General features: G+C 43.0%; 2 protein-coding genes across 15 annotated transcripts in view; one reads left to right on the top strand and one right to left on the bottom strand.

Annotated features, from left to right (window-relative positions):
• Ppm1e (protein phosphatase, Mg2+/Mn2+ dependent, 1E) overlaps positions 1-13,264 on the top strand; it is a 132,078-nt gene extending 118,814 nt beyond the window's left edge. The window contains exons 4-7 of the mRNA NM_198773.1: positions 2,941-3,129; positions 5,918-6,061; positions 6,293-6,386; positions 11,843-13,264. Of these exons, the coding sequence (NP_942068.1) occupies positions 2,941-3,129; positions 5,918-6,061; positions 6,293-6,386; positions 11,843-12,894 (1,479 nt within the window). The 3' untranslated portion in view covers positions 12,895-13,264. The remainder of the gene's footprint in view (positions 1-2,940; positions 3,130-5,917; positions 6,062-6,292; positions 6,387-11,842) is intronic.
• Trim37 (tripartite motif-containing 37) overlaps positions 1-25,502 on the bottom strand; it is a 132,165-nt gene that overhangs the window by 7,103 nt on the left and 99,560 nt on the right. For 4 of the 14 annotated variants that reach the window (XR_015630813.1, XR_015630816.1, NM_001108288.2 and 1 more), the window contains one exon: positions 24,321-24,399. Coding sequence is in view for 10 of the 14 variants with exons in the window: in NM_001108288.2 (NP_001101758.1) it covers positions 24,321-24,399 (79 nt within the window). In the remaining 4 variants the exon portion in view is untranslated. Of the gene's footprint in view, positions 1-6,593; positions 9,510-23,147; positions 24,400-25,502 lie in introns of those variants that run through there. The other 10 variants (XM_087573080.1, XM_087573083.1, XM_087573082.1 and 7 more) reach the window with 6 other exon arrangements.

The following is a 25,502-nucleotide window of genomic DNA, read 5'->3' as shown; positions in this document are numbered from 1 at the left end:
TGAGATGATTTGATTTCATGTGATTTTCTTTTTAAAATCTGGGTCTCAGATAGAAGGTAGTTGGAATTACACTCCACACATCTGTGATTGACAGGCTGGATCCATATGAGCCTGTCAGCTTAATAACCATTCTCTTGCTGTCTTCTCCTTCCTATTAGATGCATTATGCTAATGCAAACAAAGGAGGGTTTGTTTCCCCTGCCTGTCACTCACCTTTTCTTTCCTCTGTTAAGTCCATAACTTCAAAATGGGAGTGTAGTAATTTATACACAGCGTAATATTTCCTTCACTTAGCAGCAGCTACCTTTAAACTTCAGCCGACTGTCAAGAGCAGTTGGGGTGCAGAGAGGCCACACCTAGTATCTTTGTTTCCAGCGCTGTGTCCCTGCAGATGTACCCCAAAGGTTACCCTAAACAGTGCCCACGAAACTACAGCTACTTCACGACTGCACTCAGATTTGAAGGCCTTCGTTCTGCATGTTAACCTGGATGACTTGCGCTCTGTCTCCAGGTTTGATGTAGCCTGAGGTCTAGCTCAGAAAAGCTGCCCGGAAGCACCAAGGCAGGTTTCGAAGGTTGCTTATCAGTGGTTATTTAGAGCTTTGCAAATTCTGGTACTTTACCTGATCACTTCATTTAAAATTCATCACAACAGAAATACAGCAGTCTTAAATATGTGTTTGACAAAAGTGTTTTAGCATTATTAATAAAAAATAAATCAGAAATGATCTAAAAATTAAGGGAAATGTGTCTCAATCTATTCAAGTTGTGTCCAAACAATACTTAGTGACACGCAGAAATACTACTGACATATAGCAGGACCATAAGATTTTATGTGTACTATGATCCTTACTTAAAAAATATGGGCTGGGAGGTAGTGGTACATGCCTTTAATCTCGGACTTGGGAGGCAGAAGAAGGTGAATTTCTGAGTTTGAGACTAGCCTGGTCTATAAAGAAAGTTCCAGGACAGACCTACATAGGGAAACCCTGTCTTGAAAAAAGCCAAACCAACCAATCAAACCCAACAAAACAAAACAAAACAAAACAAAACATAGGGCCAGGCGTACATCTGCAACCCAGGATTATAGAGGCTGAGGCAGGAGACCTGCTACAAGGTAAGGGCCTGTGTCAGAAGCCAAAGCATGCATGCAGGCATGTACACGCACACATGCAGGTGTATGCTTGTCTCACATGCCCAAAATCCCACTAAACACCCCAAACCAAACCAACCCAAGCCACAGATTAATAGCTATGAGGATGTCATCTATGATAGTGGGGTTATCATGCTATTTGTTTCCCTATTTATGTTTATTATTTAAATGAATTAAAATTATATATCATTATAAAAAATTTCCTTTAAAATCCGCAGTTTTAAAAGAAAATCTGCATAGTGCTAGGAGTGAAACCTAGAGATAGTGTGCGTTACCTGAGCCTCCCACCACTAATGTGGCAAAGACTCCACCTGGCTGCTGTTTTTTTCCGCTGTTGTACTGAGTTGTTGAAATTGAGTATTACTTTAGTCCTCATTCTGTCTAGTCAATCTTCAGTAGCACTATAAACTGCTTTGCCTAAAATGTAGGACATAGTAGTGTTAGTGTCTAAAAGTAGATATTGGTTTCATCATTTTTGAGTGTTACCATTATTCTCTGGACAGTTACATGTGGTGCTTTTGTTTAAGAGGCATTTTCCAAAGCACAGATATGCCTGTGTCATCTCTGTCTGACACAAGTGCGAAGGTGGGACAGATGAGGCAGTCCCTCAGCCTCAGCTACCCAGCAAAACTCAGCTCAACCTGGGTTACCTGACACTGTGTTAAGGGAAAAAAAAGACCAAAACCCTAAAGCAAGCAAGTAAACAAAACGTTCCCTTAAAAGATTTGTTCCGAAGTGCATGACAGAACCCAGAAAGCGAGTGTAAAGACTCAAGATGCAGGCCTTAGCCACTGCCGCCCACAGGGAACTTAGTAGCCAGTGAAAGCTGAGCGACTCACACATTGCAGACATCTCAGATCCAAACACCTGAGCTGAAAATGAAGCGAGCAGCCAGCGATTTGGCAGATGAAGAGTGAACTCCAGACACAGCAGAAGGGAGGAGTGTGATGCTGGCAGCGGGCCTTTGAGAACCAGGACACTGAAGCCTAGACTGAGACTGAAGCAAAGGTGCCAGGCACGCCATGACAGCGGGCAGCTGATGTGGCCCAAGACTGGTTAACAAGTTTACAGGCTACTCATGGTGGGACTCAATGTGACCAGGAATGATGTGTGAAAGAGGCATTATCATTCAGAACTCTGTATTTTTTATCTCCAGTATTTTAGAAATTTTCTATTACTCTGAGGTATTTTGAAAAAGTACTCAATGCAGAACAGCTTTTGCTCACTTCTTCCTCATGCCCTCGTTCCTCTTCTTCCTCGTGCCCTCTTTTCTCTTCTTCCTCATGCCCTCTTTCCTCTTCTTCCTCATGCCCTCTTTCCTCTTCTTCCTCATGCCCTCTTTTCTCTTCTTCCTCATGCCCTCTTTCCTCTTCTTCCTCATGCCCTCTTTCCTCTTCTTCCTCATGCCCTCTTTCCTCTTCTTCCTCATGCCCTCTTTCCTCTTCTTCCTCATGCCCTCTTTCCTCTTCTTCCTCATGCCCTCTTTCCTCTTCTTCCTCGCAACTATGATTTTGAGGCAAATGCATGTGGGTGGTTTCCATGGTACAAGATAACAAGTTTCACAGAGAGGGTGCTCCAGCCTGCACTAATTGGGCATGATATGTTCCAGGGCTGTGTGTGTAAACACAGATGCCCGAGCATTGCAGGTATCCAGCAGATGATCAGGCCCGGGAGCAAAGGGAAACACTGAGTCTCTAGCAGCAGAGGATGGGTGTCTCCAGGGCATCAAATCACTTGCATGGTACCGTGCCCCACTCCTTAACTGTTTTGTCTGTCTCTGTTGACAGGACCAGGAGGAACAAGCATACTTTGCAGTGTTTGATGGCCATGGGGGAGTGGATGCTGCTATATATGCCTCGGTTCACCTACACGTTAACTTAGTGCGCCAGGAGATGTTTCCCCATGACCCTGCTGAGGCTCTCTGCCGGGCCTTCCGTGTCACAGATGAGCGGTTTGTGCAGAAGGCAGCCAGGGAGGTATGGCATGTCCTTGTGAACTCTGGCTTCAACTGCAATAGCTGAGTTCAACCAGTCTCTGTGGTTAAAGGGCAACTTAGACCTTTTCTCTTTGTAGGTACACATTATCTAAACTATACAAACACACAGACTAACACTCACCTGAGCCACCATGTTGGATTCTGTTTAATTCTAAAACCAGTTCCCTCTTGAGGACTAGCTTTGTGGGGCACAGTGCTATACTGTAGAGGAAAGTCAGGTTGCAGTTTTCTGACTGCTCTCTATAACTGCTGCTGGATTTGGTGGGTGAGTTTTGCTCCTTCCCCCTGCTGCCTATCAACAGCTTGGACCTACCTCTCTAAGCAGACAAGATCTGGATGCGGTGAACTGAAAACAATAGTTTAAAAAAGGAAATAGAAACTGGGATTAATTCCATACATTTGATTCTGCACGAGTAGGCAGTTGTTTAAAGAGGGAGGATCCTTAGATGATCCTTGAACTGATTTTCTCTTACTAGGAAGAAAAGACAGAACTCATGTCCTCCTATATTACTAAGGCTGGTCAGACCTAAGCATTTTACTCCATATTAAATTCTGAAAATATGTATCTCTCTGTATTTATCATTCTGGGCAATGCAACCTAATTACCTATGGAGCTGTTAGATTTTAGGTGAGGGCAGGCAATAGAAAATGAGTACTTTTTACTTTTCAAAAGTAATTACAAATTAAGATATACACTGTAAGGTAACACTTCTGCTCCATGACTCAAATATGAACCTTTAAAATGGGAAGATCAGAGTATTATTTGATCCATTTCCCTGACCTCAGTTATGCTGTGAAGCAATCGTGAGGCTTGAAAGAATAATGAACTATTTGGTAAAAAGCAAGAGAAGTATCTGCCTTTCAGCTTGAGGACAATGTGAGCCTGGGGGTGTGGAGAGGGTGGCACTCTATAGTCACCAATGTGAGACAATGATCATGCCATGTTTTAAACCCAACATCATCGTGTTTTCTGACCGTGCTTCCTTCACTTGCTGTCACTGGTGCTGTGACTCTGTCCTGCCAATGCTTCTGCATAACTCAAGGTCCTCCCAACAGTCGCTTTTCTCCTCCTCGTGCTCCCATGTGCTGTGTACTGCTGGGGAAAGCAGCTACTCCTGTTGTGAAGCAGCCCTGCCTCCTGTTCTCTCCGGGGCATATGCACTGAAGTGTCTTTATATCGTGTTCCAGAGGGCTGAGATTTTGAACATTCTGTGTGGGAAGACATTTTATTGGTGGGTGAAGATTTATAACAAACTTTTCCTATATAGGGAAAAAGAGAAGTTGTTTTTCTCATTGGATAGAAGAAGCCCTTTGCCACCCCTGACGCACTTGTTCTAATTTGGGCCAGGTCCTTAGGAACAGCGTCATGCTTATTTGGTGGTGACTCATGTCAAATTGGAGATGTCATTTTGGTGTAGCAGGATCAAGGGCTTTAAGAACTGTGGTAGCTACTGCAGTGACATCCCAGGCTGTTAGCTTTCTATGCTGTGTTCCCAATCAAAGCTCCCTAAAAATACTCTAGGGAAGGCTTTTCTGGTTTTTGTTTTTAAAGGTATATAAGCATCTTCTTCAGCGAGTATATGCTGTCTCAGCTCCATAATATCTAGAGACTGGGGACATTTCTTCTACAGTATCTAGAGACTGGGGACATTTCTTTGCTTTGTATATGTACACACACACACATTTTGTACAACTATACCACAGTAGGGTCACGAAATGAGTGAAACAGACTGGAACTGAATCCATTTAAGAAAAGGGTTGCCAGGTGTGGTGGTGCATGCCTTTAGTCCTGGCATTGGAGAAGCAGAGGCAAAAGCTCTCCATGAGTTCCAGGCTAACTAGAGTGACAATGAGATCCTGTCTCAAAAAATAAAGGGGGTGGGGTGGGTGGGTGGATTTAACAGTGACCTAGAAAAAGCAAAGACTTCAGGTATTTTACATAGTAAACAATAGTACCAACCCATGACAAGTCACAGAATATTCCATGTTTTAAAACACACACCCAAGCATTTTGTATCTCTCTCCTTCTCCCCCTCTCCCTCCCCCTCTGGGTGTGGGTGTGAATGTACATGCATGTCACCATGTACATGGAGGAAAGGACAACTCACAGAGGGTGGTTCTCAAGGTACATTAAAGATCAAACGAAGATATCAGGTCTGGCAGCAAGGACCTTTAAATTCTGAGCCTGCTTACTGATCCAGTTTTTAACTTAGTTAATTTATATTTTATGAGTATGGGTGTTTTGCCTGTATGTATGTCTGTACACCAGATGCAAGCAATGCCCGTGGAGGTTGGAGGTGTTATTAGATGGCCTGGGACCGAGTTATATACGTTTGTGAGTCACTGCCATATGGGGAATCAAATTGGGGTCCACTAAAAGAGCAGCCAGTGCTCTCATCACTGACCAATCTCTCTCCAGTCTTTGTACCACCTCCAGCCCAGTTTTTTAAAAAATCTGTTTACTTAAAATCTGTTTCTTTAAATCAGGTATATGGTGGTACACGTGTTTGACCTCAGCAGAGGCAGGCAAACCTGTGTAAGTTAGAGACCAGTCTGGTCTACACAGCAAGTTCCAGGCTACCTGAGCTACACAAAGGAAGACCTCTTTTGAAAAATAAAACAAAATGCTCTGAGACACATGAGTTTGTAATGTGAAATAATATTACCAATAGTCTCTCTCAAATGCAGCTTGTGTTAATTATAAATTGTTCCGAGGTGAGAATTTGCTGTCTTTGATTTCCTTGACTCTGGTCTTACATTATTTTCAGAGTTTACGATGTGGGACCACAGGAGTAGTGACTTTTATCAGAGGCAACATGCTCCATGTGGCATGGGTGGGCGACTCCCAGGTCATGCTGGTAAGAAAGGGCCAAGCTGTTGAACTCATGAAGCCTCACAAGCCAGACAGAGAGGTATGTATGATCGGCTCCAATAGAGCATGTCACAATGGCGGTTTTGTAGTCCTAATTAGGATTCTTTGAGTATTATTATTGCCTTTAGTCTTACAAGTGTGCCGTCCTCTAAAGGGAGAACTACAGAAAGACCCCACAGGCTGGCTGATGAAGGGCAGTCTGTTTGTTTATTGTAAGCAGATGAATCAATCCTGAGTGCAGTTATTTGCTTTTTATTGCCCTGCTCTTTAGGATGAAAAGCAGCGAATTGAGGCCCTTGGAGGTTGTGTGGTTTGGTTTGGTGCCTGGAGGGTGAATGGAAGCCTGTCCGTCTCCAGAGCCATCGGTAGGAAAACATTAATCTCCTTTCTGCAGTCTTCTAGCTCACTGTGTTGTGTTAACTTTGATGTGAAGGAACCTGACATTCGATTTACATGCTCAGAATGTCACCATTATTTAAATTAACAACTAGGTGACTTTTTAATTATTCAAGCCTACCTGGCTATTTATACATTTAAAGTTTATTATAAAATAAGAATCATGTCAAGGAATATAGAATTTATCAGTTTCTATTTTTTAATAGAAGCTTCCAACTTAGTGAACAAATCTGTTTAAAACCAAAGTAATTGTTTCATTCCATGTTTGCAGAAAATGGGAGGCTCTTTCAAAATGTCAGTTTATTTTTGGTGAATTATAAAATGACATGAACAGAGTTGTTAAAAACACACTGTACAAAACTATTTTCTAAACATTTCAGAAATATTTAGAATATATGTGTATGTATACGTACACACACACACACACACACACACACACACACACACACACACACACACACACACAGTTTTTATGAGAGAGAGTCTAAGTAGACCAACCTGGACTTTGCCCCTGAGTGCTGGTATTAAAGGTGTACTACACCTGGCCCAGAAAATATCATGTCAGATAATCTTGGGTTCAAGGTTACTTTTTCCTCTTTCCTTCCCTCCCCATTCACACTGGGAAACAAATCTAGGGCTTCATGCATGCTAGGGTTCATGCATGCTAGGTAAGCGTTCTACCCACCCCGGTGTACTCCAGCCCTTACAAGCACTAAGAACTGCTCTCCCTAAAATGCCAGCTTTTTAAAAGGGCAGCGCTACTATAAAACAGCTTCAGCAGGCAGCTGTGAAAAGCTGTAGGCATAACTTCAAGGAACTGGGCTGTGCCTGTCTGTGTCTCGGCTTCATGGGTTAGCTCCTCTTCCCAGCATCACGTGTAAATATAGCCTGCTGAGTCCAGTTAGTGTGCTGCTCATGCGTATGAGCTAGGGCTGACTGCTTGGGATTGCCAGCTTTGTGTGTCCTCACGAGTAGATAAGCAGATATAATTTTTTCCTCCCTAAAGAAGCAACTGAATAAAGACAGAGCTGGCATGCACGAAGGTCACATCTAATGACTAAATCAGCTTATCATTACTAAGATTCCACAATTAGACAACCTGAAGATTTGGTTTACTTTCATCAGTGACTCGAATCCTTCCTCCTCTTTGAAAAGGCGCTGGCAAACTGTAAGTTTCCTCAACTATGAGCCTAAGAAGCTAAGTGACAAAGAGCTGACTGAGTAAAGACTTCGTGAGGAGCAGTTTTACTTCACACTAAGGGAGCTATTAGTTACTATGGAACAAGTTCGAAAGGGGAGATCTCTCAAGCCTAAAATAAAACTCTTATATACAATTACTTTTGACAACTAGAACTGGTCAAGACCTCCTCTTCATCTCCCTTCTGACAGTGTTTGTCAGGAGACTGATGTATCCCCAAAGAGCCAACTTCACGTGTAGATGTTGGCCTTCATTCTAAAAATAGAGCACAAGGCGAAGCCAAAGCAGTATTTCAGGAAGTGACACCTAAGACAGAATAAGGTCGACATCACAGATAACATGACTTTGCAGTGGATAGGGTGACATACTATGTTTAGGGAGGGAAACCCCGGGATATAAATAGTTTTTGGAGTAGCAATGAGTACTCGAGGTGAGAGCAGAAGGTGGAGTGGTCAAGCAGCAGTGTTTCTGCCAGCCTGTGAGGGTCTGGACCGCGCACGCGCAGGCAGCAGACGAGTAAGCTGAGGATATGCACAGCCAGGTCTGTCTTCCAAGCACTTGTAGCTACAGCTGGAGAATGGAGGCAAGTGTACAAGAGCCGAGAAGGGAGGCCATTTAGAGGGCTTCTGGGAACAGAGCTGGAGACGAGGACATCTAAAACGGGAGACACGGAGGAGGCTATAAATCAGTGAGACAGATGATGGTTTGTGAGGAAGAGGAAAATGAACTTCCAGGTTTCTGACTTGTGAGTGGGAAGATGATGGAGCGTTTGTAATAAAGCAGCAGCAGTTGGTAGGGGCGAGTTCGGTTGGACACATTTTCAGTTCTAGGTACGGATGGGACATCTTGGAGGAGGTTTTGTACACACTTAGAGATAGAGATTTGGAGTGGAGCTGAAGTTCTCAGTTCAGATAAGGATGTAGTAATTCATCCCACTCTGGCAACACTATTTATCTTGTGTGCACCCACACATGTTGAAACCACAGGCATGAGTAACAGTGCCCAGAAAATACATGTTGAGTGAAGATGCCAAGCTATGAGTAGCATGTCAGTGACTTAAGGTAACACTGGGCAGAAATTCTGTCTGGATCTTAGCTCTTCCGCTTTCTGGGTTACTGATCTTGGGAAGATAATGCCTTAGTACTGGTTTGTTCCTTTATAAAGTCAGAGTTTTGGTACCCAGCTCCTGGGATTCATGTGTAAGGTGGCTACATACTTCACTCAGAACTGGCCTGACACACTCCTAGCACAGAGCTGCTGTACTATTCAGTCAAGGAACAAGCCAGGGAAGACGTGGCAGAGCAGTGAATAGTTCAGATGCCCGGAAAAGAGGCCTGAGTAGTCAAGGCTGCAGAGGGCCCGTGTGAGAAGTGGGTTGAAAAAAGCAATGAGGGGCTGGGGATTTAGCTCAGTGGTAGAGCGCTTACCTAGGAAGTGCAAGGCCCTGGGTTCGGTCCCCAGCTCCGGGAAAAAAAAAAGAAAAAAGCAATGGGATTATGGGCTGGAGACGTGTCTCAGCAGGACAGAGCACTGGTGTCTTCTGCAGAGGATTCAGACCTGATTCCTGTCACCCACATGAATGTTCATGACCATCTGTTAACTCCCGTTTCAGGGGATCTGATGGTCACTTCTAAGAGCTTCAGGCATCAGGCACACATGCAGTGAACATACAAACACAGAAAAAACATTCATATATTTAAAACGAATCTTTGAAAGATGTAATTTCAAATAGGAAATAAGTGGTAGTGTTGGAGAGAAATGTTTTCAGCTGGAAAGTGTAGGAGCACACTGAGATCTGAAAGGCCATGACGGTCCATGCTGTCAGCCCGGCACGTGGGAGGCTCAGAGGGGGCCGAGAGCTAGGTCCAGCTGAACTAGGTCGCGTGCTACAGTGCTGTGAGCAAAGTAGAAGAGAACAACTTGAGTGCAACTGGATAGAGCCATCCACACAGCCCACCCACAGCACGAGCACTAACGAACCCACCAAGAACCCGTTTAACTGGATTAAGGAGCTGAGGAATAGAAGACTTGGGAGAGTCATTGGAATGGGCTGAAAGGTGCAGGAAAGGGCCTAAGGAGCAGTCCAATGGCACTAAAAGCTTTGACATGAGGCAGCTTTTTGATTGTTTCACCCCACGAGCCCTTCCTTTATGAGCCAAAGCTGACTGAGGAACGTACATTTGCTAGCATATGGGAGGAGACGTTGAGGATAAAGGGTGCTGCCATCCCCACCATGGAACGCATGCTTGTACCCTCCTACCAAATTTGGGGGTGAAATGTCATAAATCTGACACTCAACAAGAAAGCAGGTGAAAAACCAGAATCTTGGCAGTATTTCCCTGTAAATCTTGGTATGTTCTGTTTTAAACTAACAGTTGCAAGTCTTTTAATTGTTAGCACTAAAACAAGATTTTTTGGAACAGTGTGACTCAGATCACATTTATTTTTAGAAGTAGATTTCAGAAACTACTTCAATCAGGTAAAATAGAGAGATGAAATCAAGTGAACTGGTGGGGGACTCTGGCTTCGGACGCTATGAGCCGGTGAGAGGGGTAGTGCACACTTAGGATTCCAGCAGCAGGGAGGCAGAAGCAAGGGGATCAGGCATTGTCTTGGCTGCAAAGCAAGTGAGAGGCCAGCCTGGCCTATGTAAATGAGATGACCTTGGCTCAAAAACAAACAAACAAAAAACCCAAAACAAACAAAAAATCCACATTGGGGAGGATAGGGGATTAGTTAGGAGGTGAAGTTGTGAACATATAGGACCGAAAGGCCCTCTGCTTCATCTTTAGAGATGTGTTAACCTAAATAGGTATTTAGTAAATATTCATCTTCCTGGTATCTAGGTACTCCACATGCTGGAGACGGCATGTGGCCTACACAGTTTTTAGCCACAGGGGGTTCCTATTGAACTCTTCTGAGCCTGACATGCTCGAAAGAAATCTTAGGGAACTTATAGCAGATACAAGTGAGAGAGCTAGGATTTGGAGCTAAGCAGGCTGATCCCAGTGCTGACCTCAACACTAGGCTATAGGGCACTACATCACATGTTTGGTGGCTAAATACAACAGCTGGCCCTTTTCCAAGCACACGTCTACAGGAAAACAATGCAGGATCTGGTAGTGTCTGCATTTTTAAGTTCTGAACGCACTAGAAGATGGGTGATCCCAGCAGTGAGAAAAACCTGTGGGCTCAAGGCTGTTGGACATTACCCACCTAGCACTGCCTTGTGTCTGCTTATGTTGTTAGCGAGTGCATGGGGTCAGGGTGAACAAGAGCAACGCAGGTGGGTCATGTGAAGTCATGAAGACACTCACTGTGGGTTTTCTGCCTGTTCTCCAGACATTAGAAGACATTAAACAAAGCATCAAAGAGAAGCCAAGTGGACCAGAAACCAAGCAGCCTAATATAGACCTAGCTCCACCTGCGGGACTATGTACACGCCCACACGCTTCCTTGGCTTTAGGGAAATCACACTCGGTTTTGTCTGTCTGTCTTCCTTCTTCTCTTCTCTTCTCTTCTCTTCTCTTCTCTTCTCTTCTCTTCTCTTCTCTTCTCTCTCTCTCTCTCTCTCTCTCTCTCTCTCTCTCTCTCTCTCTCTCTCTCTGTTTTTTTACAGTGGTGTTCTGCCTCCATGTATGTCTGTGTAAGGGTTTCAGATCCCCTGGGACTGAAATGACAGACAGCTGTGAACTACCATGTGAGTGCTGGGATTTGAACCTGGCTCCTTTGAAAAGGCAGCCAGTGCTGCCAACTGCTGAACCATGTCTCCAGTCTTTGAAACTTGGTATTTAAATCTCTTGTAACTCAGTGAACCTACTTATCACTGTCTTTAAAAAAAAAAATGACAGGGAATTAATGAGGAAAACAGGGAGAATTTGGGTCCCCCACCCAATATTCTCAAGTTGTAAATGAACCAAACAAATAACTGAACTAAGAGCTCCCTATGTGTGACTGATGTTTTCAGTACAGCAGCAAATTTAGATCTGATGTGACTGTTGCTTTCATCAGCAAAACCAGAACGGTAGCCAGAAGTACACTTTTGAGAATATAAAGTGGAGGAGGAACTGAGGCTTGCAACTAGCACATATAACAACAGCCAAGTAACATAGAACTCAAGTTTTCACTTACGATTTTTAAATAAAAGTTTCCCGTTAAGTTAATCACAGTATTGACTTAGGTGAGCCACAACCTGCCTTCTAAGGCCCTTCCCTTCTACTTCCACAGGAGATGCTGAACACAAGCCATATATCTGTGGAGATGCAGATTCTGCCTCCACTGTTCTGGATGGGACTGAAGACTACCTCATTCTGGCCTGTGATGGCTTCTATGATACCGTGAACCCTGATGAGGCAGTGAAGGTTGTGTCTGACCACTTGAAAGAGAATAATGGAGACAGCAGCATGGTTGCCCACAAATTAGTAGCATCAGCTCGTGATGCGGGGTCAAGTGATAACATCACTGTTATTGTGGTATTCCTGAGGGACATGAACAAAGCTGTAAATGTTAGTGAGGAATCAGATTGGACAGAGAACTCTTTTCAAGGAGGGCAAGAAGATGGTGGGGATGATAAGGAGAATCATGGAGAGTGCAAACGCCCTTGGCCACAGCACCAGTGCTCAGCACCAGCCGATCTAGGCTATGAGGGGCGTGTGGATTCATTCACTGATAGAACTAGCCTGAGCCCAGGGCCCCAAATCAACGTGCTGGAAGATCCAGACTACTTAGATCTCACACAAATAGAAACAAGCAAACCTCACAGTACCCAATTTTTGCCACCAGTTGAGATGATTGGTCCTGGTGCACCAAAGAAAGCATATGTTAATGAGCTAATAATGGAGGAGAGCTCAGTCACGCCATCACAGCCTGAACGGAGTGGTGCTGGAGAGCTTCTGGTTTCTTTTAATTTGGGTTCAACAGGGCAACAGATATGCAGAATGGAGAACTTGTCCCCTGTCTATTCTGGGTTGGAAAATGAACAGTTCAAATCCCCGGGGAAAAGAGCGTCTAGATTGTATCATTTACGCCACCACTACTCCAAAAGGCAGCGTGGATTCAGGTTTAATCCAAAGTTTTATTCATTTTTTTCTGCTCAAGAGTCTTCTCGAAAAATAGGCATTAGCCTCTCCTCACTTACTCGAAGTGGGAAGAGAAACAAGATGTTAAGAAGTTCTTTGCCATGGAGGGAAAATAGTTGGGAAGGATATAGTGGAAACATGGCGATCAGAAAGCGTAATAATATTTCATGCCCAGACCTTCCCTGGGACTATAAAATTTAAGACTTTTTCTTCAATGTAGGCTAGCTAGTTCTCTCAAAAATATAACTATCAGAGTAGAAACAAGGTAGACATTTTTAACGTACATGTGCTTCATTATGAATCCACGGATGGCTCAACCCTCAAATGTACATAGATCTTTAGGAAACTCAAAATAGCGTTTTCAATCTAATCAAAAGTATTGGCGGTTTCACTAGAAAAATTATTCAACTGGTCCCTGTGATGTGTCTCCACACCTACATACAGCCCCTCTCCACCATCCCTTCACGTCACTAGTGGAAGCTTGAAAGTTATTCCAGTCAGAATATATGGTATAGAAATCGCAACTATCTGGTCTGATGTGCCTAATCTAAAGGAAACAATGCAGAATTAATTTTTGTTGGGAAATGTCCCTCAAGAACTTGGGGACTATGGAGCATCTCCTCCCAATTGCTTGGGTAGGTGAAAGACTAAAAGCCACACGGGTCCTAACTGCTGATGAAAGATGCAGTAACCAGTACCAAAGTGTCCTACTCTCAGACTCGGGAGGCAGTATATGTGAGAGAATTCATTTTTCATAGAAAGAGGAAGGCAACTATGAACATTTCTAATTAAAATACATCGTAAGGTTTTAGTTATTTGAGCGTTTTATAACCTGTTGTGGTGCTTTTGGTGGGATTCTGTTACTCTTCATTTTAGGAGACCACCGCCAGCTGGCTGTAACCTAGGATGCTAATGTTTTTCACAGTACCTTCATCTCAGGAATAAAAGTGGTTTAGCAGAGATGATGTCAGGTATGCTATAAGACTCATGCCATTTAAAAAGAGCTGTGAAAATAACATTTCTATATTTTCTGCTTTTTTATGTTTACAGACAGCAAAGGCATATATTACTATAATATAACATGTAGTTTGAAGAATGAAAAAAAAAATGATAGTTTTAACTTCTCTAAAATTGTTTTCCCCAAGGGAATGAAGTAATTGGTATGAAGGAAGCTGAGTGTGAACCCAGAGGCCAAGTGCAAAGGAGAATGCAGATTACTGGGAGCCAGGGCTGTTTAGTTGTAACTGCAAGACGAGCCAGAGTCCAGCTACTTGCTTCAGACCACAGTGACAGGTCATGTGCTTCTCATTTCAATACTTAAGTTATAGCTTATAGTTCTAAATCAACTACTTCCTGCCATTTCAAAGTTTCAAAGCAGAAACCCAGCAAGTACAGGATCATGTTTGTTCAGTGAGGCAGCCTGGTTTCTCTCAGCCATGGGTCCACATCCTCATGTTCCCCACCCCCGACGCTGGGCCAGTGTCGCCAAGAGGCAGGAGTAGCTGCTAGAGCCATTGCTCACAGTGCAGGCACGGCTCCTATGTAATCATGTTCTATGTAACAGCAATTCACGAGGCACTCTCCAGACCCACACAAGACTAAGGTCCCCAAATTTCAAGACATAAGTGACTAATATACCACAGGTACATCAACTTGTTAAGAGACCAAAACCCGGCTTCTCTTTAGCAATAATCACACTGTTAATCTATAGCTTTTATTTTTCAAAATTTGAGAGTAAGTGGAGATTCTCGGTATGTTTTCTGTTGACCTTGGCGTCACCTTCCCCTCCCCCACAGTCACTGTTAACCGCTCAGGTGAAGAGGATACCAAGGCTCCACCTCAGCAGTGTAAACTTCCATCACCTCTCTCCTGCTCTGCCCACACGTGGCCCTCGCTCATGGCCGTTGTCTTTTTGAAGCCCAGATCTTGTTGACACCCATGAGGCACAGGGACACTTCTAAGGAGACAGGAGGAGGGGGCTGCAGAACACAGGTGTGTACACTCAGGTCCCAAAGTCTAAGGACATCTGCGGTCATTATTTGCTGGCAGTGATTTTGATCAGGATGAGGAGAAAAGAAGAAACATTTTGGGGTGATACAGGCTTTTTATCAGTGGGGTAAAAAAAACTGGGTGGATGAAACTGGGACAAACAGACCCATTTTGAAAGGTCTGGATTTTGTAGGTCTGACTACACAGCAGTGTTAAAACTCCATTTCTCATATCATTCGCTCTCTAGAAAATAGAGAAAAGTATTTCTAGTGTGGTCAAGTTAATAAACCAATATTGTAGAAAATAACTTCATTTGTTCACAATGTGCGTATTTATAAGGTAGTTAGGTACCATTTGTAAGGTAAGTCCTTTAACATTCTATGATATTAAAGTAGTGGTTATTGGCCTGATAAACGCTGCTGTTGGTTCTAAAAACCAGACAAGAAGCAGTGCTTTGTGAAATGCAGTGTTAACCCTTACCGCCACTGGTGATAGGAAGTAGTTCCCTTCAGTTCAAATCTCTGCCCTTCTTTGCTGCTTGCTAATGTAAGCAATAAGTAACCCTCTAACTAATGGTATCTATACATTTCTGTAACTTATATTTAATGATGGTGTATCTGGTGACTGTACAAACATTAGATATAAAAGTATCTATACAATATATATTACTGTAAATGCTGAGGTATAGTCTGTGAATTCTGTGTTTTGTACCTCCACTTCATCGTGCAGTTTAGTGGTGGTGAGAGCTCTACACTCGGTCCTTAAGGAGTGGCAGCATCACCTTTTCAATTAACACGATCTGCATCAACCTGTTTGCTTGCTATAACAGTTTTGTTAAAGTAGGAAATAGCAAAACAAATATAAACAAGAAAGTGTAGTATCTGATAGGAAAGTAGACTTCAAGTCACCAACCGAGGTTACTACTCCTTGTACATTCACTGTGAGTCTCAAAGGGCATCAGTCCCTAATTTCAAAGGTTTTTTTTTTTCTTCATTTTTTTAGACATGTATATTGGGAAGATAACTGAGAATGGCAACATTACAGCACCAAATATTGGGGCTATTAGTTCTATTTATGTCTGTACAACAGAGGTCAGACAGAAAAACATGTATATACCTTTCTTTACCTATAAGTGCCATCCATTGTCCTTGAAGTAATACAATTAAAGTCCATGTTGTATTAATTTAACAGAAGGCGCCTTGAAAGTAACATCATTTCAGAGGACAATGTTAGTAGTCAACGCTAAGTTAGTCCTGACCACATTCACAGTGGTACAGCAGCGTCATTTCATTTCCATGACCACCACACTCCACTGCTAGAACACTGTGCAGTAAGACGTGCACCATCCGCAGGGCAGATGGAATGATGCATGATGCAGCTCAGTGTTGCGGACAAGTAAATTGCTGTGCTTCAACTACGTCTTCCCCATCAAAGGTTTCCTGAGGTTTTGTGAGAACAGGTCTAAATGATTTTAATTTTTAAACTTAATTTGTTCAATGAGCCTTTTCACCTAAGGCTACAAAAGAGGATACTACAGTTTTGTTCAAACCTTTGTTTGGAGAAATTTTCTTTGGATCCTAAGTTACTAAAAGATTTGTTTTTACCTTTTATAACCAGGACGAAAACCAAAACCCCAACACTCTTCTATTTTTATCTATGAAAGATGGTCGTTTCTACAAAACAAATGATACTGTCAGTATTATAACATCCAGCCAAAGTGTACTGACTGAAGGAAACCCCTGCTGTTGCATCCCCAGCAGCATTTTAACTGTTCAGAACTATTGATTATACTGATTAGAAATTGAAGGAGGGCAGGGGATTGCACACTGGCGCAGCAGTCACTCTTGAAAAGAAAGTGCTTTAAAACTCTGACGTCTGAGATAATGCAGATACATCATTGTAATCTCTCTAGGTGCTCTTTGGTGAGAGACAAGCTTTCTCTTGTTCATGACATTTCTCTGCAAAGAACTCTCTGGAGTGAAGTGAGTGGCGTAACGATTTACAAACCCACTCTACAGATCACTTTTGAGTTGAGTTGTAATCATAAGTGATCCTTCATACTTTACTTATTAAAAATGTTTATTCAGGTAAGGAGTATGTTGAAATTTTGCCAATATCTTAATAAAACTCAGCAATTAAAAACCACCGGTTATTTGTCTTATTCTTAAAGGAAAGCTGAATCACAGTGCACAAACTAGGCAGGTCTTTGAGTTTCAAACATGCCCCCCTCCACCAGCCTCTGCCTCTACAGTGCTGGAATTGAGGGCACATGCTACCACTGGAAAGGGTAGTTTCTTATACCTTATCAACTGCAAACCTTCTAAGTGCTGCTTTAACTATTAGCACCCACCCACCAAAATACAGCACTCACACCCGGGGGTGGGGGGGTGACAGGACGGCGGCAGGGCAGAGGCAGGCGTTTGTGTTCCTTGTGCTTCCTGCTCACTGGTTTAACTGGGGTAAGGAAAGGGAGCAGAGAGAAGAGCAGTAGGAAAGGTGGAACCACCCTAGGCTATGGGTGATTTCTCAGATCTTAGATCTCTGCACCCAACTGTTCAAGCTTTCCCTTCACATCACTGATCCAGTGTGTGCTGGCTCTGGGTCTTTCTGGAGAGAAGTGAAGCCAACTGCAGGGCAGGGTGCCTCCAAAGACCATCAGAAAACAGACGCTTACACAATAACAGCAGCAAAATTACAGTTACAGAGTAGTGATGGAAATAATTTTATGGCTGGGGGTTACCACATGAGGAGGAACTGTGTTAGAGGGTCGCGGCATCAGGAAGGTTGAGAACCACTGGTTTTAAGGGATGGATCTGGTAACATGCTGCGACTGCTTTACCATCAAACCTTATTTCAGTTACAATGTTGAACTCCAAATTTCTTGGTCATGCAGTCCTCACTGTAAGTTGTTTATATAAGGTTCTGAAAGGATGGTATATTCGAAGGAAACTGTTGTTTGAAAACCCTAAAACTTGATACTTAAAGACACGGATGTCTTTCTGAAGTAACAATATTCTAACTATTCTAAGTGAACATTAGGTCTAACAATTACTGGAACTAAGACTTTACGAGCCAATTTTTGCTTGACCTCAGAATAAACTTGAACTTTTATTTGAATTTCAAACAAATTAGTTTCTTTTCTAAACCTACAAACTCATTGACTACTGTTCAGTAACAGAGTTCCTCCGTTAGCAGGTGGCTCTAGTGTTCCTCTCAGCTTAGCTGTAGGGTGATGCTCTACTACACGATCTCCAGGTAAGATGTGTCCTGGCACACGGGTTCTGTCAGGTTTTTCTCATCTTTTTAGAAAAGGGGGAAAAGTGTGGAAAGCTGTCAAGAATGATAAACATTTGGAGTCCTTTTTTCAAGTGAGAACCAGTTTAAGTGGTTATAAAGTAAGATCTGCTCTTAAAACACGAAGACCCACTATTTTAACCAAGTGTATACTTTACGCCTTTACAAACACCAGTATTTTCATCGTCTAAGATGTAGATTTAACCAAGCACTTCTTCCTCTCACTGGAAAAGGCTAGATTAACTGACTTCCCACGCCCACTGAAAAGATGAAATTGAAGAGAAATCAAGCAGCCTAAGGTCAGGAAGGAGCCATGAGACAGGCTTGCTACTCCATCTAGCACTTGTGAGCAGCCACTAGAAAGAGCACTTGAGCAAAGCATGGGAAAGGAGACGATGTCCAGCAGCCTCTGGACACTGAAGAATCAGTCAGGGACTCTTGCAGGCTTTTCTTTACAAATTTCCAACAAAGACAAGGAAGGGTTCTAACTATATACAGAAGAGACACAGCAGCCTAGGGAAAGAAAGACCAGAAATGATAGACAGACAGACTGTGGTTCCTCACACAGGGAGTAGTCCCTGGAGTTGACAGAAGAAAACAGGAAAGAAAACCTTAACCCTCAGAAGGGACAGAAATGTCACCAGGCCTATAACTGCAAGGTAGAAAGTAAAGTGTGAACAGTAAAGTGATTGGATCCTTTCCCAATCTAGACCTACCCAACTGTACCCAGCCCCAAGTACTGGTGTTCCCAGCAAAAGGACAGCCAAGTGACAAAAGCATGAGAGAGCATCTGGGAGTATCACTCGGTGGACGAGGTGTTTGCCTGACACAAGGAAGACCCTGGGTTCAATCCAGCACATCATTTTGGTCTCTGAGGTGTGGCACGAAGGATGCTACTCATTCTCGGTCAAAGGAGACACTGCTCCGACACTGTAATCCCAATCAGGAATACAATGTGTTTCTATTGGAACTTAAGATCACCAAGCACCACATCTAATCAGAATGGCAGAAACTTGTATCACCATGGGATGTGAATTGGTGTAACCACTATGGATTGGCATAGAGGGCCCATAAAAACTACCACATGACCCAGAAATACCACCGGCTGTACTAGCCCTTACCACTGGGACATACCCATATCTACGCTCTCCTATCCCCCAACGCTACTCACAATAGGATATGGGCCCAGCCTAGAGCCATCAACAGGTGAACAGTTAAAAAAAAAAAAAAAAACATATAGCATCAATACATAGAATTGTACTGACTCTAAAAAAGTGGAATGATGACATTAGCAGGAAGGCGGATGGAACTGCAGAACAATGAAATGGACCAGACTAGGAAAGACAAGTGTGTTTTCTGCCATGTGTGGAATCTAGGTTTAAACTTACACACACATGTAAATACATTCCATGAACATACAGAAAAACACACCAAAGTAGAAAAGGGAGAAGAGAAGAAAAGATTAAAAGAGCAATAGCAATGTATGCCCTGCGAAAGCAGGAGGGAACCAGCAAGGAGGGACGGGTGCGGGGAAACCGGGCACTGAGTACAAAAATGTCAGTGAAACCCATTACTTTCCTTTCTAGCTAAAGAGATAATGAAAAAACAAGCGTATGGAAACACAACTAAAAAACAGCACAAACTCTAACACTAACTATTTTAGTGTTTCTGGGACCCAAGTGGAATCTGATGTTACTGATAGAAAATACAGAACTTTGTCTGCTTTTTACAGTTCCGTATACAGTTATACATGACTCAGTACAATGAACTGACACCACCTTCCCGAACATTAGCTCAGACAGAGGTTTAGGGCACAGCTGTAAAATGAACCGGCTTCAAAGACCATCTTCAAGGTCAGAGTTCAGGTCACTCTTCTTCTACACTTGACCAGCTGACTCCAAGTGTGGGGGTTTCCACCATTAAACCTGACGTTTGCAACTCACTAGAATACTGTACAGAACTCAGAGAAGTTGCATTCTGAACAAAGGACATAATTATGAACCAGCTAAAGGGGAGAATGAAAGTCCCAGATGTGATGTATCCTGACCTTTACTGTGCCAGGTGACCTTCCTTGGCACACTGATATACAGTGGCACAGTGCCACCAAGTGGGCACCATCCTTCAGGCTTCCAGAACCCATTTTTTGAGTGGAATTCCATCAGCTGCCTGGTATCAGATGATTTAGAACCCTAATACATTACACTGTTGGCTTTTTTGGTGTTACCAGCCCCATCCTGAGGCATCTTGTTTGAATAAACTACCAGCTTCCAACTATAAACAATTCCTGTCATGTAGGAGACCAAGGATTTAGAGGCTACTTCCCAACGCATGCGTCAGAACAGCCAAGTCTATACTACACAGCTGATGACTTCTCATAGACATTCAATCCCCTTCAAAATGAACGCAGCTCATATAAAAGTCTTATCAAATCATGCCGACTGGAAATGACCCAAATTCTTTAAGTGGGTAAATGGATTACAGTGGAACAACTAGAAGAATAAACTACTTGGCGAAGCAAGCAAGCATACAAGATGGATACACGTAATTGTTCTTACTCCATGACTCTGTGAGTCCATGTCTAAGGGCTATGAAAAGGAGAAATAAAAGGACACAGAACAGTAAAGAACAGTGGTGTCCAGGTACCTAGGAGGCTGAGGGAAGGAGGACATGTGAACCAGTCTGGGCAGTATGTAAACTCCATCTCAAACACACACACAAGTGATACTCAAGGTCAAACACATACACAAAAGTGATACTCAAGGTTGTTTGTTAGTCACAAGGATACAGGTCAGAAATAATAAAGTACTTGGTGTTAGAAAGAAAGAAAACGCCATTAATCCCAGTACTCAGGCAGAAGCAGGAGGGTCTGAGTTCAAGCCAGCCTGGTCTACAGAACTAATTCCAGGACAGCCAGAGCTATTTAGAGAAAACTCTTGTCTAGAAAAAAAAGAAAAGAAAAAATTAGTGTGTTCTAGTTAAATGACTACGTATATCTACCGCAGTCAATGATCCAGGATCACAAGGTTGGTATTTATAAACAGAGCAAAGCCTACAATTAGCCCTGTGGGGCTGGCCTGCCATAGGTATCTGCCCACAGTTCCTCTCTAGAAAACAAAATAACAACAAAACAGAGAAACCATTTTAGCTGGGTATGGAGGCACACGTCCATAATCCTAGTATTCAGGACGCTGAGTGAGGCAGGAGGATTCCAGTTTCCAGAACAGTGCAGGGTATGTTAAGATGGTCTGAAAACAAAGTTTATATGTGTACTCACCCACTGGCTGAGAGAAATATGATAGTATAGTAACAGTAGGCACACACCTCACGTTTGTTTCTAACATGATTTTCCAATACAAGTTCCTCAAAAACTTGAATCATAGCTTAGTTGAGTACTCTGACACCCTTCATCTCACTACTTAGAAGGCAAAATTGGGTAGATCTATGTGAGGTCAAGGCCAACCTGGTCTACACAGTAAATTCCAGGCCAGATAGAGATATACTCTCTCATTATGGTTGGGAAAATACAAGGTGAGCTTGGAGCATCCTTTGATTAAAATATAAAAATGTAGTAAGAAGACATACATGCTTTTAATCCCAGAATTTGGGAGGCAGAGCAGGCAGACCTCTATGAACTAGACACCTGAGCTTAGCTTAGTCTACACAGAAAATTTCAAACCAGACAGAGCTACAAAGTGAGATGATCTCAAAGCCAAGTAAATTATAAAGGGGGAGACGAACATGAAGCTGAGGGTGCAGCTCCGTTGGTAGCATGCACAGCCCTGGTTCAAACTCCAGCCCTTGTTAGGGATGGTGGCACAGGCCTAAATCCCAGCATTCCTGAGTTGAGGGCTGAAAAATTCAAGGTCATCCACATCATCTATGACAAGGCACCCTGCCTTTAAACAGCCGTACTGCAAACAAGATTCACGACATGGTCATTGCTGTGATGTGGGTACATATGGCACTTACACAGAAGCTGGGCCAAGGCTAGATGGGAATTCTCACAATTTTCCTAACTCTTAGAAATCTAAAATTATCTCAAAATAAAACAGCAAAACAGGACAATTGGTCAGCTTTTCATTGGTGTTTGGTTAATCATGAACTGAAAAAGCGTGGTGTCCAACCTTAGAGCAGCACAGTCTCTCCAAATTGCCAAGTGGGAACAATACACAACTTGTCTATCTCAAAGGTTACTGAAGAACTAAATGAATCTAGCTGTCAGAATCATTAAAGAACAATATGCTCACACACACGCCTTTAACCCCAGCCCCTGAGATGAAAAGGCTACAAAGAGAGTTCTAGCCCAGCTAGGGCTACCCTGTCAAAAAGAAAGAAAAGAAAAGAAAAGGCAGGGCAGGGCTACACACGTTTTGTGATTGGCTTGGTTCTCACAGCTCTTCAGAGGCGTTCAGAGTGGGATTCCCTGCACCTTCGCCATCACTGGCAGCTGTGGCCTCAGACACCCAAATGCACAGACACATAAAGAAAAACTGTAAAACTCCTAAGATAAATAAGTAGGTATTTAAGAAAAATTTCAAGTAAAATTAAAGTGGATGTCTTCCCAGGACCTCTGACCTCTATCATGTACATGTGTACACACATGCACACAAAACACATGGTATGCTGAGAAAGGTGCAACAGAAAAACTAATAAAAGCTGTATCAATAAAAGAGAAAAAGGTTTTGTTGTTTTAAAGTGAGGTAGGAAGGACCGATTTTTAGGGAAGAATCTAATACAAAGTGTAAGCGCGCACAGCAAGCAAACAGCGAGAGTCTACTGTCACACCTCTGCCCTTCTCCCTACCTGCTTTCAAGCACAGCCAAGGTGGCCAGAGAGCATGTTGCTGGACAGCTTCAGCTCAGGAGTAACATGCTTGCCCAGCATGCAAGGGCTTTGAGCTCTTTTCCCAGAAGAATCACAATACTAAAAGTAAAACACCACCTACTTGGACATTTTAGTATATAGGATGGCTAGGGATTAGGGTAAGAATTATTCTGTCCATATATTCTATTTCTATCATTTATGAAGAAATCTTTGGTTTTTTAAAAGGAAGAACTAGAAGCCCAACCCTTAACAAAATGTCCTTCCCTATACTGCCAAACAGCCACAGCAATAACTTTAAAGGGGGAGGGGCACTTCTGATCCCACTTTCAATAAACTGCAGAGGCAAATTTTCTCAAGTTAATTTTATTTACAAAAAGTGCAAGCTGTTCAGAGAACAGTCAACTCTGAGTCACAGCACCCAGCAAGACATCAGCCATGGGACGTAGACGAGGGTCACTAAGTACAAGCAGGCGAGAGAAGTGCTCTCATGTAGGTACACCCATGTTTCTTCAACAGTCTCTTGGCCAACTTTAAGTGTAACTTTCACAAACGTACAACAGCTCAAACACAGAAGCAGGAGCACACTGGTAAAACCTGGCAATCATTGGGGTTTGTGCTGACGGGGAATATGAGAGAAAGCCTTGCACACAGCTTCACGTAGATGCCTAAATCTTTAAATGCACTCAATGAAATCAATGTCCAACCAATGGAAAGATATTGTTCGGAAATATTTGTTGCACCACGGTTATGTGTCAGAAAGCAGAAAAGATAACAACTTTAAGTGATCTTACATGTGTCCAAGTGACCATGCATAGACCCAATCCACAATGACTTAACTCGTTTTAAATGATACCTGTAAAGATCACATGACTGAAAGAAGGTGCGTGCCATTAATCAGTATGCCAACACTTGAACAAGTGAGAAAAACAAAATTTGGTCTATCATCATATTTAAAAGAAAGGATTCTGTCTAACATTGCTACGGTTACTTAGGAAAAGTGTCCACTGAGCAAAATCTGTTTATAAGCAATTTTCCTGTTCACTATTATACAAGCCCTAACGAAATCACAACCTAAAGAGAAACTAAACTATGGCCATCTACACCGTGTGCCAGCCAAAGCCAGAGAAGCACCAGTGCTGAACGAGATCAGAGCACACAATGCCTCCAGGTACTTTCTGGCACTTAGCTGGCCTTCTGGTATGGGAGACAAGCTGCCTTTGTTAATATACTAATTTGCTAAATAAACTGAGTACTATACTGTCAGTTCATTACATTAGAAAGAACTCCCCTGCCTTAATCTTCTCCCCATATACTACTGCATCCTGCTGGAGTTGTGTGCCTTCTAATAGTTTCAGAATTGCTATTTCATGTAGACATGACGAGGGGGGCGGGGAGGAGGGAGGGAGGGAGGGAGACTAAATAAGTATGATTATCTGACTGCTGACAAATTTGAGCACCAACTTCCAACAAATTTCAGGGACCAGGTAGCTTGTAGCTCGGCTCTCGTGTCTGGCAATTACCTTCCACTGCCTTCATCGGTGTTGAAGTGGAGATTTTCAGGGTCTATTTGTTCACCATCAGGAAAACTGGAATGCGAATCTAAGAAAAAAATTGAAAGAAAAGCACATGTCATAAAGCATTTGTGTTCTTTGCCCAGTCTTTACATGACCTTACCAAATGTTGTACTGACTGATAAAGATGTACTAGGTGGGAAACAAGCCTGTCTTCAGAGAATTTATGATAGTTGTATGTAAGCCAGGAGAAAAGTAAACATGTACAGACACCCACAATTAGAAGGGGAAAGCCACAGCCACGCCTCCTCAGACACTGCTCTAGGAAGGAAGACGGCAGTGCTCCCCAGCCTCAGAGTCTGTGGACACAGCTATTCCTCATGCAACAGGACGGCCATACAGTCATCACCACACATCCTACCAGCACACAAAATAAGGTGCCTCCAAGTCGGATGCTTCCTTAGAGGCAGAGGGATGACTAAAGGTGCCTCAGGACACGCACAGCACCAGAGACTTGTTGCTGGACTGAGACAAGAACTAGAGCTTAGAACAGGGAAGCCCAGCAGAAGCCTGGCCCTCACAGTGTACTTCCCACTACACTGTATCTGTTTCCATTCAGTCTGTACTGTAGCAGTCACCTCAAAGCACAACAGACACCGCATCACAGCAAACTGAGCTGTCGTAAAGACAGAAGGGCCAGGGAGGTGGCTCCGTGGTACAGACTCTCATTCGGTAACCCTGACATTAGTTAAATCTGTAAAAATGGATTGGATAGAACACATCTGTAATCCCAGCATTCCTGTGGTAAGATGGGGGCAAAGACATTGGAGTCACCCAGAATCTCAAGGCCACATACCTAGTCTGGAGTATGGAATACAGTGGCAGAAACAAGAAAGGGTGCACAAAAAAAGTGGAGGGAGAGAACTGTTCCCCCAAAAGTTGTCTTCTGGTTTTCATACCTTCACTAACGTGCACAACCTCACATACACATTTGTTTTTAAAGACTGGATCTCTGGGTCCCTGGCTACACTGGAATTAGCTCTGAAGACCAGGCTGACCTGAAACTCAAGAGATTTCCCTGCCTTTTCCTCATGAATGCTGAGCTTAAAGTCATGTACTCTCGGCACAAATACTTTTTTTTAAAAAAGGGGAAAATAGTAACAATTTCTCTTATTTAGTTTTCTTCACTAT

The sequence above is a fragment of the Rattus norvegicus genome, chromosome 10 (assembly GCF_021556685.1).
Source record: "Rattus norvegicus strain SHRSP/BbbUtx chromosome 10, alternate assembly SHRSP_T2T, whole genome shotgun sequence".
Taxonomy (NCBI): domain Eukaryota; kingdom Metazoa; phylum Chordata; class Mammalia; order Rodentia; family Muridae; genus Rattus; species Rattus norvegicus.
This window is presented reverse-complemented; position numbering and strand designations above follow the sequence as displayed.